The sequence below is a fragment of the Solanum verrucosum genome, unplaced genomic scaffold (genome assembly GCF_900185275.1).
Source record: "Solanum verrucosum unplaced genomic scaffold, falcon-dt-bn FXZP01000182.1, whole genome shotgun sequence".
NCBI classification, from domain to species: domain Eukaryota; kingdom Viridiplantae; phylum Streptophyta; class Magnoliopsida; order Solanales; family Solanaceae; genus Solanum; species Solanum verrucosum.
This window is the reverse complement of record NW_026020378.1, coordinates 203,986-215,695: the sequence shown is the minus strand read 5'-3', so window position 1 is coordinate 215,695 and position 11,710 is coordinate 203,986. Positions and strand designations below refer to the sequence as shown.

Here is an 11,710-nt window from a genome sequence, read left to right as displayed (position 1 = left end):
TGTTGATTAGAATACTCAATTTTTATTTTATTTTATAGGCTAAATTTATAAACAGTTATGAAAAATGAAAATGTTTTGATCTTTTCATCTTCCATTACTTAAATGTGTATTAGTATGATGAAAGTTTTAAAGGAGCATGATCTGATGCATTAAAATATTTTTCAGTTTTTTTGGAAATTACAAATAAAAATTGAAAAACAAAAATAAAATGTCCAAAAAAGGAGATAGGTCATAGAAAGGTGCCACATCAGATTGTCTATATTCAGCTTTATATATATATATATATATATATATATATATATATATATATATATAAATTGTCAACAACCCCCATCAAAGCATATGAACCGCTCTTTGGAATTCTGTTATACACGACTCTAACAAAAGAGTCTTGAGAGACAAAAAGCGAAACGACGAATAACATTCCAAAAGAAACACAACATCCTATCGTTATTCAACATTGGTGAAAAAGGAAAACCTTGCAAAGATTACATTTTTATTTGCTTTTAATCTAACAAAAACTAAAAGGAGAAAATGGCGGAGGAGGATGGTGAAGGGGAACAGAAGGGTGCAAGGCTATTTCCAAGAAAATCTGAGCCGTGGGCAACTTTTAATCGAGATCTAATGGCGGGGGCAATTATGGGTGGTGCTGTGCACACGATTGTGGCACCAATTGAGCGAGCAAAGCTATTGTTGCAGACCCAAGAAAGCAATATAGCAATCTTGAGTGGCCCTCATAGGAGGTTCAAAGGCATGCTTGATTGCATAGGGAGCACTGTTAAGGAAGAAGGGGTTCTTTCCCTTTGGAGGGGGAATGGTAGCAGCGTGCTCAGATATTACCCTTCTGTGGCTCTCAACTTCTCTCTTAAGGTAAGGTACTCATATCATTCAAATTTCAACTCAATAATTTTTTTTTAAAAAATATTTACTATTGGTTATCTGTGTGTTTCAGTAAAGTTTGCAAGAAATGGATACCTTTATTGAACATTTGCTTTGTAATTTCTTGCCTCTGTGTACTGCTGAACTGATTATTTTGTGAAGATTTTTCCAATTGTTTGTTTATAATGTATGGTGATATTAATTGGAGCTAACAAGAAATAGTAATCTATGCTGGGATTGATAGTGAAAAGGTTACCTACATGTAGTCGATTTTGATATTTCAGTTGGTGATTGTTCTCACTTTTGCTTATTGGTTCATGTGTATGTGTGTAGATGGTTTAGAGTTTTTACGCGATTTTGAAGGCATGCTTGAAATCATGAAATGGAAGCTATACTTTTCTTTGGTAGTCTTGAGAAAAAGTACACTTAAGTATATTGATCCATTTTGTTTGAAATGTTGGTTGTGTCTGAAGAAAGTAACAAATGCGTACAGAACGTGTTTTTTTTTAAATAATTTAGAGGACAGGGTAGCATGACTTCTCAGAGAGGAGTTTTTAGAAGTAATTCTCCTAAAAGATCTCTATTAAGTCATACTACAAACTGAGTATTGGCCGAAGGAGGTGACACAAGTTTCATATGGTTGTCATTATGTAAAACAAAGGACTTTAAAGAGAAGTTCTTTTTTATTGGCATGGTCTGCTGTATGGGAAGCCATTTTACTAGCTGATACTTAAGGAGGAGGGGTTATATTATTGTCAGTGAGTGTTGCATGTGTAAGAACCACGGGGAGGATGTGGATCACTTAATACCTCATAGTAGTTTTACTTTGAATAATGAGCCCCAATATTTGCAATTTTCAATGTGGAATCAGTACTTCCAAGAACAATAGTAGAGTTCATAAATGGTTGGAGATTGAACAAGTAAAATGGCTATGAGGAAAAATATTAAAGACAGTTTTAGTATGCATTTTTTGGCTGGTGATGATATTGCAATCCATCCTAATAAATTAATAATATAATACAAACCATCCTAACAAATCATCAATAGGGAAAAATAAAAAGCTTTTGACAGATTTGAGAACTATTTGTTAAATGTCAAGGAACTCCCTCTTATTTTATTTAGTTTTTGATGCCTTGAGGGTATTGATTGTTGTATAAATTGCTGGATTGGTTTTTGGATGCTATAGATACTTGTAACATATGTGTTTGTATACTCATAAACCTTCATGGTGTATATTTATAAAACTAATTGATTTATCAAAAAAAGGAGTTCAGAGGACAGGTTAACTGTGATTGTTGAATGGATGAACACTATTATTTAGGACTTGATTTTGGAAATGCTTAGCGAGTAAATGTCAGCAATTATGAACTATCAAGTGCCAATACAATACTAAATCTCTTGCTTCAAACATATTTCTGTAAATTTGTTAATAATCTGCCATTGCTTCATGATTATATTATATAGATTTGTATTAAGTTTGTCAATTTAAGACCTTATAGTTAATGATATTAATTAACTAGGTGTGCCTAAATTGTGTTCAATTATTAGCACAATAGGTGATTTGCAAGCGTCTTCTGGAGTTTAATTTCATGTACATTTCAGATAATATAGGTTTGTGGATCCGATACTTGATATCCAATGTCAAATTGTTAGTGATATAGTTTTAGTCTTGAAAATCTAGTTTTCATTGTTCAGTTTTATCAGATAATCCCTATTTATAAACTGAATGGATATGATGGTAAGAGTTGGGTGTTGAAACAGGTTGCTTCAGAGATTAAGCTGATTGATTCCAATTCTAAATCGGTAGACTAATTTAGTTCTAGATTAAATGATACCTAAAATGAAAAAATAATGCCCCGAAGGCCTAGCTCAAGTGGCAAAAGGTGGAGAATTTGTGGCTTAGGTCGCAGGTTCAAGCCCCACACCATGCAAAGCAAAGCCTGGTAGAGTGGCAGGCCCATTATCCACTGAGTTTAGAAGGCTGTGATTGGTCCAAAGGGCGGGTCACAGACGGATTTCTCGGTTATCAAAAAAAAAAATGAAAAAAGAATGATGATACCTGAAATGGAAGTTCTCCACCGAAGAAATAAGGAGGAGTGCTATCTATATGGAAGCATTGATGATTGAGAATGAGGAGAAAAAGGTGTTAAAGCATTGCACAACTTAGCCGGCTATCCCCAGTAATGAAATACATCCGTGGAGTCACCATCTACCTTGTATATCAAGCTTGGATACCATCAGTATTTTCGAAATCAAACTACTCCAACTAGGAAGTTCAAGCATTATGGTTAAATTACTATTCACTCATGACGAGAACGCTGGAGATTCAAACAAGTGGATGCAGTCAACTGTGGGTTGATCTCTTAAATGAGGGGGGGGGGGGGGGGGGGTGATTAGAGAGAAGATGGATTTTTGAGAATTTAAAAATTCTTTTTCTTCCTCAAGTTGAGTCTAAGGCAATCTTTTGCTGATGAAAATAAGAGGAGGAAAATTGGGGAAGTAATGAAAATTCAAAATCTATTATAGATAGAGATGAATAGGTTTAAGTATCTATTTCAAAAGGAGGCCATCAGATATGAATTTGTGATATAGTGGATGTTTTGTCCTAACTTCTTTTGTTAAGAAACAAAAGGGAAAAGCACTCATGTTCTATATGGTTTTGACTTGCTTTCTGGAGGTTGAGGCAATAGATAGTCAGAGGGATCTGTAGATGTGATCTCATGTCATTTTGCATCTTTAGTGTTTTGACATTTTACATGTGTTGTGCTCCTTTAGAGATGTGATGCCCCAACATTGACCTATCAATATATCAACTACCCTCAATCCCGAATTAATTAGGGCTATCCAATTTCAGGTTTGGAGGATTCATTATATTTAAACTATATTCAACTGTTTTACACTGGCTATCAACCAACCAAATTTCTCCACCTTTATCCTGGCTCCCAAAAGTACCTATATGGAAGGTAATACAGATTGAAAATAATTTGATTCTTAAATTGCATGAATGTATGAAGATTGGGTAGGGGTGGCTTGTCATACAATGATACATCACCATGAAATGATGAATAACCTGATAATACATGCTATTTACCAATTTACACTCTGTTTTTCTATTTTTTGTTCATTGCTGCCTCTGTTCTTTTTAGTTTCTTTCCCAATTTTCTAGTTTAATTTTTCAAGTGTTTAGTCCTTCATGCATTTCTGCGTCTATTTCGTGTCTCTTGATTCATTACTGCCTCTGTTTTCTAGTTCTTGTACCATTTTCTAGTTTCTTGTGTTCACTTCTGCCCCTATTTCGTAGTTTCGTGTTCAATTTTTTAGTATTTTGTTGCTTTCTTACTCTGTTTCCTAGTTGATTGTTCAATTTGGTCTTCCTTTTGTTGGGTGGTTGTACATTATTACTTGAAGTTTCCTATTGATTCATTGCTGCCTCTGTTTTCTAGTTCTTGTGCAATTTTCTAGTTTCTTGTTCATTTCTGCCCTATTTTCTAGTTTTGTATTCAATTTTCTCGTTTGTTGTTAATTTCTGCATCTGTTTCCTAGCTGTATATTTGCTTTGTCTTTACATTGTTTGCCTTTTGGATTGAATTATTGCCTAGGGTGTGTCGACCAGTGAATAAGTTTTTAATCTATTTCTTCTTCATCCCTGTTAAAAGATGTAAGCTTCTTTAGCCCTATTCTGTAGTTCTTGTACGACCTCTATTTGCAGCTCTTGTGCAGTCGTTGTCCAAATTCTATGCATACTTGTATTTTCTTATCAATTCTTGTCTAGTCTCTCGTTACATAGCTTAATTCTTGACTTTACCCTTGTCTCAGTGTGTTTTTAGTATATCCTGGTTTTGTTTCGTCTGCTTTAGTTGCTACTCGGATGGAGCCGGGGTGATGGTCAAGGGTGATATGTGGGTTAAGGGAGCATCTAGCTTGAGTCTAGGAAATCAAATGGGTAGGAACCAAGGCTCGGGATATGGGCAAGTTAAGTTGTGGTACTCAGGAGAGGCAAGGAATAGGAATGGAGTAGGTATTTTAGTTGACAAGATCTTAGGGAGCAAGTGGTAGAGGTTAAGAGGGTCAATGATAGGATGATGGCAATCAAGCTAGTCATGGGAAGACTTACTCTAAGCATTATTAGCGCATATGCACCGCAAGCAGGCTTGAACTAGGATGTCAAAAAGCGTTTTTGAGAGGATTTGGATAAGGTTGTGAAAGGTATACCGCCCACGTAGAAGCTATTTGTAGGAGGGGATTCAATGGACATATTGGGACAACCTTCGGGGGTTATTACGATGTGCATGGAGGTTTTGATTTTGGGGATCAATTAAGGAGTCTTACTTTTGGATTTTGCAAAAGCTTTTGAGTGGGTAATTGCAAATTCGAGTTTTCCAAAGAAGGAGCATCATTTGGTTAGCTTCCGTAGCACGGTGGTTAGGACTCAATTACTTGCTCTTTAGGAAGGGTGATAGCGGCCTTTACGAGGATTGCAAGGTTATTTTGGGTGAGAATCATACAACTGAAGATAAGCTCATACTGAAGTATGGATTTGGATATTAAGAGGAAGATTCGAAGAGGACGGAGTATGACCGGCCAAGGATCAGATGGGGTTGCTTGACTCCTATTAAAGCTCAGGTTATAGGGAGAAGTTGATGGCAATGGGGATGCGACCAGCAGGATAAGGCAACTAGTTGTATGAATGAAACTGCAAGAGAGGTGGTATCGAAGGGTATGTATCTCTAGTGGACATTGAGAAGATTGGTGGTGGAATGGTGAAGTCTTACATAAAGTGGAAGCAAAGAAAACGGCTTATGCAAAGTTGGAGGAGAGCAAATACGAGGAGGTTAAGCGGGCTAGGAGGGAAATGTATATGGTGGTGAGAAAGGAGGCGAAGTTGGTGGTTACAACGGCAAAAACGACAACTTTCAATTTTCATGGCGTTTGTATATGTTTTCATGGCGTTTGTGAATACTTTAAGAATAATTGAATTTTGTTTGAAAAGTTTGTGTTATTATATATAGCTTGCTAATACTCTAACTTGCACATCGACTATCATTTTCCAATGCTGAATCTAAATTAAAAAGATGAACTGACAGAATTAAGGATGCTTGGAGATATGTCTAGATACAAAAGATAAAGTCTCCAAAAAACATAATCTGTTGCTAATTGCTTGAATTTGAGTTGTAAACCTGAAAACGGTCATGCTTCTTGTTCTTGCTAGAGTATCTTGTTACAGCAGCGAGAGATGACTCTTTATGAGAATATTTTTGAGTTCGCTGCATGTTTCAACTTTTTCTCTATTTCCAGTCTTCTGGAATCTGATAGGGAAGGTCATCGGAGAATGAGGTCCATGAATCGTTTGTACAACATAAAACAGGCATTGCAATGGCTTGATGGCTTTAGTTTACCACATAATAGTCTATTGATGATTGTTTCCTTGATAACTCATTATAATTGGAAAACGATTAACATCAAAATATTTAGGAGTTGCAATTCATATCGTTGTTGAAAGAAAAGAGAACCTTCTCTACTTCGTTGTTTTCGTGACACATTAAATCCATCATATCTGTTTTTTTTCTGTAGGTATAGTTGTTACAGTGTTGCATATGCTATGTGATCATGTTATTTTCACTCCAGCTTGTCCATCCACGTACACAGAGTTCTGAGTCAGGAACAGATTTTCTTTTTCTTTAAGAAAGAAACTTTTCTCATTATTATGTGATCGAATAGGAATTTCATATCTGCTGCCTCTTTCCTGACTATTTTAGCAAGTGTCCTTTATGAACTTACAACCATCCGACGGCATCTGCAACCCATTTCTGGTTTCAGAGAACCAACCATGTCATATGCCAACATGGTTGTTGATAATTTTCTGCACAATATATATTTAGTGTAGGTATGAGGTACCATAGAAATGACCTTTTAGTGGTTGATATGGAAATGCGCATGCTTCCTGTGGGAGAGTGAGTGAGGGACGCGGCTATTCTTTTAGATCTTTCATTACCTTTTCCAGAGATATCCTCTATAGCTTCTGTAATGTATGATGTTACTTTGAGTGAGGATTGAAGAGTTCATTTACTGCCTATTTTGTCTCAAGAACTAATCACATGCTTTCTGAATGCAGGATCTCTATAGGAATATTTTACACAGCAACTTTCAAGATGGTCACTTTTTGGCTGGTTCATCAGCTAATTTTATTGCTGGGTCTGCAGCTGGTTGTACAACATTGATCATTATTTATCCACTAGATATTTCACATACACGACTCGCAGCTGACCTTGGTCGGTATGAAACTCGTCAATTCCGTGGCATTTACCACTTTCTGAGGACAATACATGAGAAAGATGGAATTCGAGGCATTTACAGGGGGCTTCCCGCCTCTCTCCATGGAATGATTGTTCATAGAGGTCTTTACTTTGGGGGTTTTGACACCATAAAAGACAGGATGTCTGAAAATTCTGAAGCAGAGGTGCCATTATGGAAACGCTGGTTGGTTGCTCAGGCAGTCACAACATCTGCTGGCCTGTTTTCGTATCCTTTGGATACAGTTCGGAGGCGAATGATGATGCAATCTGGCTTAGAAAAGCCAATGTACAGAAGCACATTTGATTGTTGGCGGAGGATTTACAAGACAGAAGGATTTACTTCATTTTACCGTGGAGCTCTGTCAAATATTTTCAGAAGTACTGGTGCTGCAGCTGTTTTAGTGTTATATGATGAGGTGAAAAAGTTCATGAATTGGAGTGGATTATAGCATTAGGTGTTTCATGTCAATATTAATCATCACACAAATGGGATTAGGAGTACCCAAAATATGTTAGCCTTACTTTGTAGGGATGCATTTTAATAGCCTCAAAAGTGACAAAACATACAATGTTGTAAAACCTGTCCTGATTCTTTCCGCTTTTGGATCACAATAAATATCACAACATTTTACAATCAAAGTTAAGTGCTTTGCAGTTCTGTTACATTTCCAGTGTACTTTTTTCGTGCAAATATTGTGTTCCGTAATGTATGTACTGTGGCGGATCCAGAATTCTCAAACTAGTGGATTGTGAGAATTAACAATAACAGAAATACAGTATCCAATATAATAAATTCAAAATTGCAAGCTCAAAACCCAGCTTGTTCAAAAATAGTGTCTTCCTGCCAGAAATCTATTTTGGAGAAAAATACAAATAAATAAATAAATAAAATCAATATATCTAGCAAATGGTTTACGTAACACAATCACAACAGAGGTACAATTCCGAGCAGCGTCTGAGACCTCTTACTGTCGTCTAGTTTCTTCACTGCCATCCTGCAATTACCATAAGTGAAGGAAGCTGTTATCTGGACTAAGAGAAGGAAACATAACAAGAATATGATGCAAAATTCAAATCTACTATTACTTGTATCTGGCAAACAATCACTATAATGCTAAAGCAGTACAAGAATATGAACTAACATTCAGATTTAGCATGCAACATTCGCAAACAAATCACTGAAATAGCTGTAAGGTCAAACATCTACTGAAGCTACATTTTTTCAGAATATCTTAGCAGTTGTATACTTTTATGCAAGTGTTTTTCAACTATAAATGCTGAGGATTTCTTTCTTTCTCTCCACGAGCAAAGGACAAAGACTATTGTACCTTAATGGTTTTCTTTAACATTTTCTTCATCGCCTTTCTCATCCTCATTCTCATCATCCTCTTTCTCATCATCCTCTTCTTCATCATTCTCTTCCACATAATCTTCCTCTTCCTCGGCATCATCATCACCTTCTTCTTCATCATCGATGGGAACGGCCTCTCCAGTAAACCAAGACACAGCATGAGGAATGATCTTTTCTCGAATGGTGGACCTGCAATAGCAAATCACTACAACTGCTTAAGAGGCTTGTAATGTAGCATTCTTCCTCAATAGCATCTTTCCGAAAAGGTTTAGCATTGCAGAAAGCCACTTTATCAAGAATAGCAAAGTTGATGAGATTGTAAGTTCAGCATATACAGTCAAAGTTGAGATCATGCTTTTCATGTCATTTCAATTTTTCGTCTACCTAATAACTGTTAAGCCACTCCATTTTTGAGACAGTTTTTAGTACATGAGGACTTACCCAATCTCATAATCTTGTTCCATCTGACCTTGAAGCAATTCAGCCTTGAAAACATAACACACAAAAAGTGAGGCCAATTGGCAGCAAGAAATGAAAAGCAACTTACATGTTGATGTGATTTGTTCCCTAAAGCCACTTACAGTTTCCTCATCAAGTTCCTCTGGTAGTTGAGGTGGATCAAAAAAATGAAAGAAACTTTCACATTCCTCAGTTTTTATGATTGGCTTCGTATCATTGGATCCTTTCTTTGGCTTCTTCTTTAGGATCTTCTGTGTCAAACATTTCCCGGGAAACCATTCTATCTCTGTCCTAAAGGTACCCCAAGGAAGACATGCAATTAGAAGGAAGTAACTCAATTTTCATAACATGGAAAGAAAAATGTAGTTGTACCCTATTGCATTCTCTAGAATATGTTCATCCTCGCTAATCATGTGATATGTCTTTGTCAGCACATTGTTGTTGAAATATGGATTTGTATCAAAAAAGAACTCAAGCTTAAAACCCTCGGCATCATCTAGTCTATTCCATTTGACATCTTTGAGATACTGGAGGGCATCTTCATCTTTCTCAGTAATCTAAATACAAGCAGACTGATCAATCAGTGGGACAAGTTATATTGCAAAAAATCAAATGAAACAGTAAACTCATATTACCTCTTTCGCGATTATTTCATTATTTTCATTGCCAGCAGCCAGAAATGGGGAATACCTTTATCTGAATGCAAGATTCATCTCTTATCACGAACAGCTCGAAAAACATAGGACTTAAGACATGATAGCCTTGAAAGAATACCTCCTGCTAATTCATTGGTTTTTTCTTCTACTGTACCTTCATCTCCAGCTTCAACCACGCCATTCACAATCTCGTATCGCTGCAAATGCACCAAAAAATATGTTATTTAAACTATACATAGATGTGTACTATACTACACACGCATTACCTTGTTGTAAAGTGGCTCATACAACTTGTGGAACTTTGCTTCCAAAGCTGCCTTCTCCTCAAGGAACTGTGCCTCTAATTCATTATATTGGCTCTGCATTGAAAAGGAAAACAAAATTTTAATATTGTGCTAGACTAAGCTTTAAATCCTTACTCAAATCAAGAGGACCAAACAGAGAGAATAACATAAAAACTAAACGAAGCAACATTGTATCTTTTCTTGATTGTGTCAACATTAACCATAAGTCTAACTTAACTAGTAATCAAATTAAACTCAATCAGATGATGCTAATAAAGGTTACAAACAAATATGTTTTTATTGTAATAGAATAATGCATTGGGGAAATAACAACTAGTAATCGCGCTTACTATATAAAAGCAACATAGACAGATAAATGTAGAGTAAAACCTGAATCTCTGTGAGGACATCAACACGCATCCTAATGTTTTTCGGAAGTTTGTCCAGAAAACCAGAGTGATCCCTTGTCATGTTCTGCAACATAATTTAATCAAACATTAAAATTCAAAAATGAATCCAAATCACTAATGACTTTTGGTTCAAGTAGGCACCTTGATGGCATTTACAAGATCCTCAGCAGAGAGAGCTAAAACAACAACATTAAAACAATCAAAATGTGAATGAATGATCAGTTAGCAATTGAAATGATTCAAATTGGAGTAATTCATTTCATACCAATAGTGGCATCAGCTATGTTGACCTGATCCTTTTGATCACTCATAGTTGTACTAAATTCAAGAAAGTTGATTGTAATTGAAACGATTAAAATAGAAATCAAATTGAAAAAATGTTGTCTTTCAATTAGATATGTAATGATTTGTGTCCTGCCAGCACACTTGGACCGTCAACTATTTGTACACACTATTCATCTTTTTACTACACTTGAGAAAACAAAATTTCCATCTTAATTAACTATAGGGAAAATGATAGAGGAGACAAAGTCATGAAGGTGATTAGACAAGTCTCAATTGTGAATTTGGTGGGAAAAAAAAGGGGTAGAAGTTGTGAATTTTAATTGGCTTCCTACTTTGGATGGTTGTTATCTATGGTACTGTATTGTATTTTATTGTTAGTTTAAATATAATATTTATTTTATTTTACTATAGCATTATGTAACATGAAGGGATTCAAATTTATGTAACATGATTGCGTTGTTACATTTTTTTTTTTCTCATTTTGTACTTATTATCGAGTCGTCATATTTTTATTTTATTTTTAATTCAAAGGTGGATCTTTGTTAAAAGTCAAACAATCATAACGTAACCTACTCTACCATGTATGTGCATTATATTAGGGAAAATAACTTGTACACGTGGCTGCGTGTAGAGTAGACATATGGCATCGGGGGGGATGAAACTTGAGTCCGGAACCTAAATAAGCCACAAAAAGATAAAAATAACTAAAATAAGCCACTATTCTAGTAAGTAACTAAAATAGGCTTAATGGAAGAAAAAATTATGTTTTATGAAATATTCCAAACGTTTTCCGTTAGTCTCATAACGGATATATTTTAATATATAACGGAACTATTTCTTACACTTTGTAAATTGTAAGTTTTTCTTACACTTTGTAAAGTGGAAGTTTTTCTTACACTTGGGGAAAAGGGTTTGATATACCCCTCAACTTTGTCATTTAGAGTTGATATATCCCTCGTTATAAAAGTGGCTCATGTATACCCCTATTGTTATACAAATGACTCACATATACCTTTTTCTTCTAACGGAAGTGAAAAAATTAATTTTAGTTTAATTTTTTTTTAAAAAAATAAATATATAATCTCATATGGGT

At 35.5% G+C, this 11,710-nt stretch overlaps 2 protein-coding genes across 2 annotated transcripts; one reads left to right on the top strand and one right to left on the bottom strand.

The window, feature by feature from the left end:
• Window positions 1-402: 402 nt before the first annotated feature.
• LOC125838833 (probable ADP,ATP carrier protein At5g56450) lies at window positions 403-7,812 on the top strand. The gene is made up of 2 exons (XM_049517861.1): window positions 403-870; window positions 6,992-7,812. The coding sequence occupies exons 1-2, from the start codon at window positions 535-537 to the stop codon at window positions 7,619-7,621; spliced, it is 966 nt and encodes a 321-aa protein (XP_049373818.1). The 5' UTR covers window positions 403-534; the 3' UTR covers window positions 7,622-7,812.
• Window positions 7,813-8,093: 281 nt separating this feature from the next.
• On the bottom strand, window positions 8,094-10,643 carry LOC125838855 (nucleosome assembly protein 1;2-like). The gene is given in 12 exon segments (XM_049517884.1): window positions 8,094-8,167; window positions 8,501-8,712; window positions 8,965-9,008; window positions 9,105-9,273; window positions 9,355-9,539; window positions 9,618-9,643; window positions 9,646-9,678; window positions 9,757-9,835; window positions 9,905-9,997; window positions 10,313-10,396; window positions 10,474-10,508; window positions 10,598-10,643. Coding segments are annotated over 11 exon segments (1,005 nt in total). The 3' UTR covers window positions 8,094-8,167; window position 8,501.
• Window positions 10,644-11,710: the final 1,067 nt, after the last annotated feature.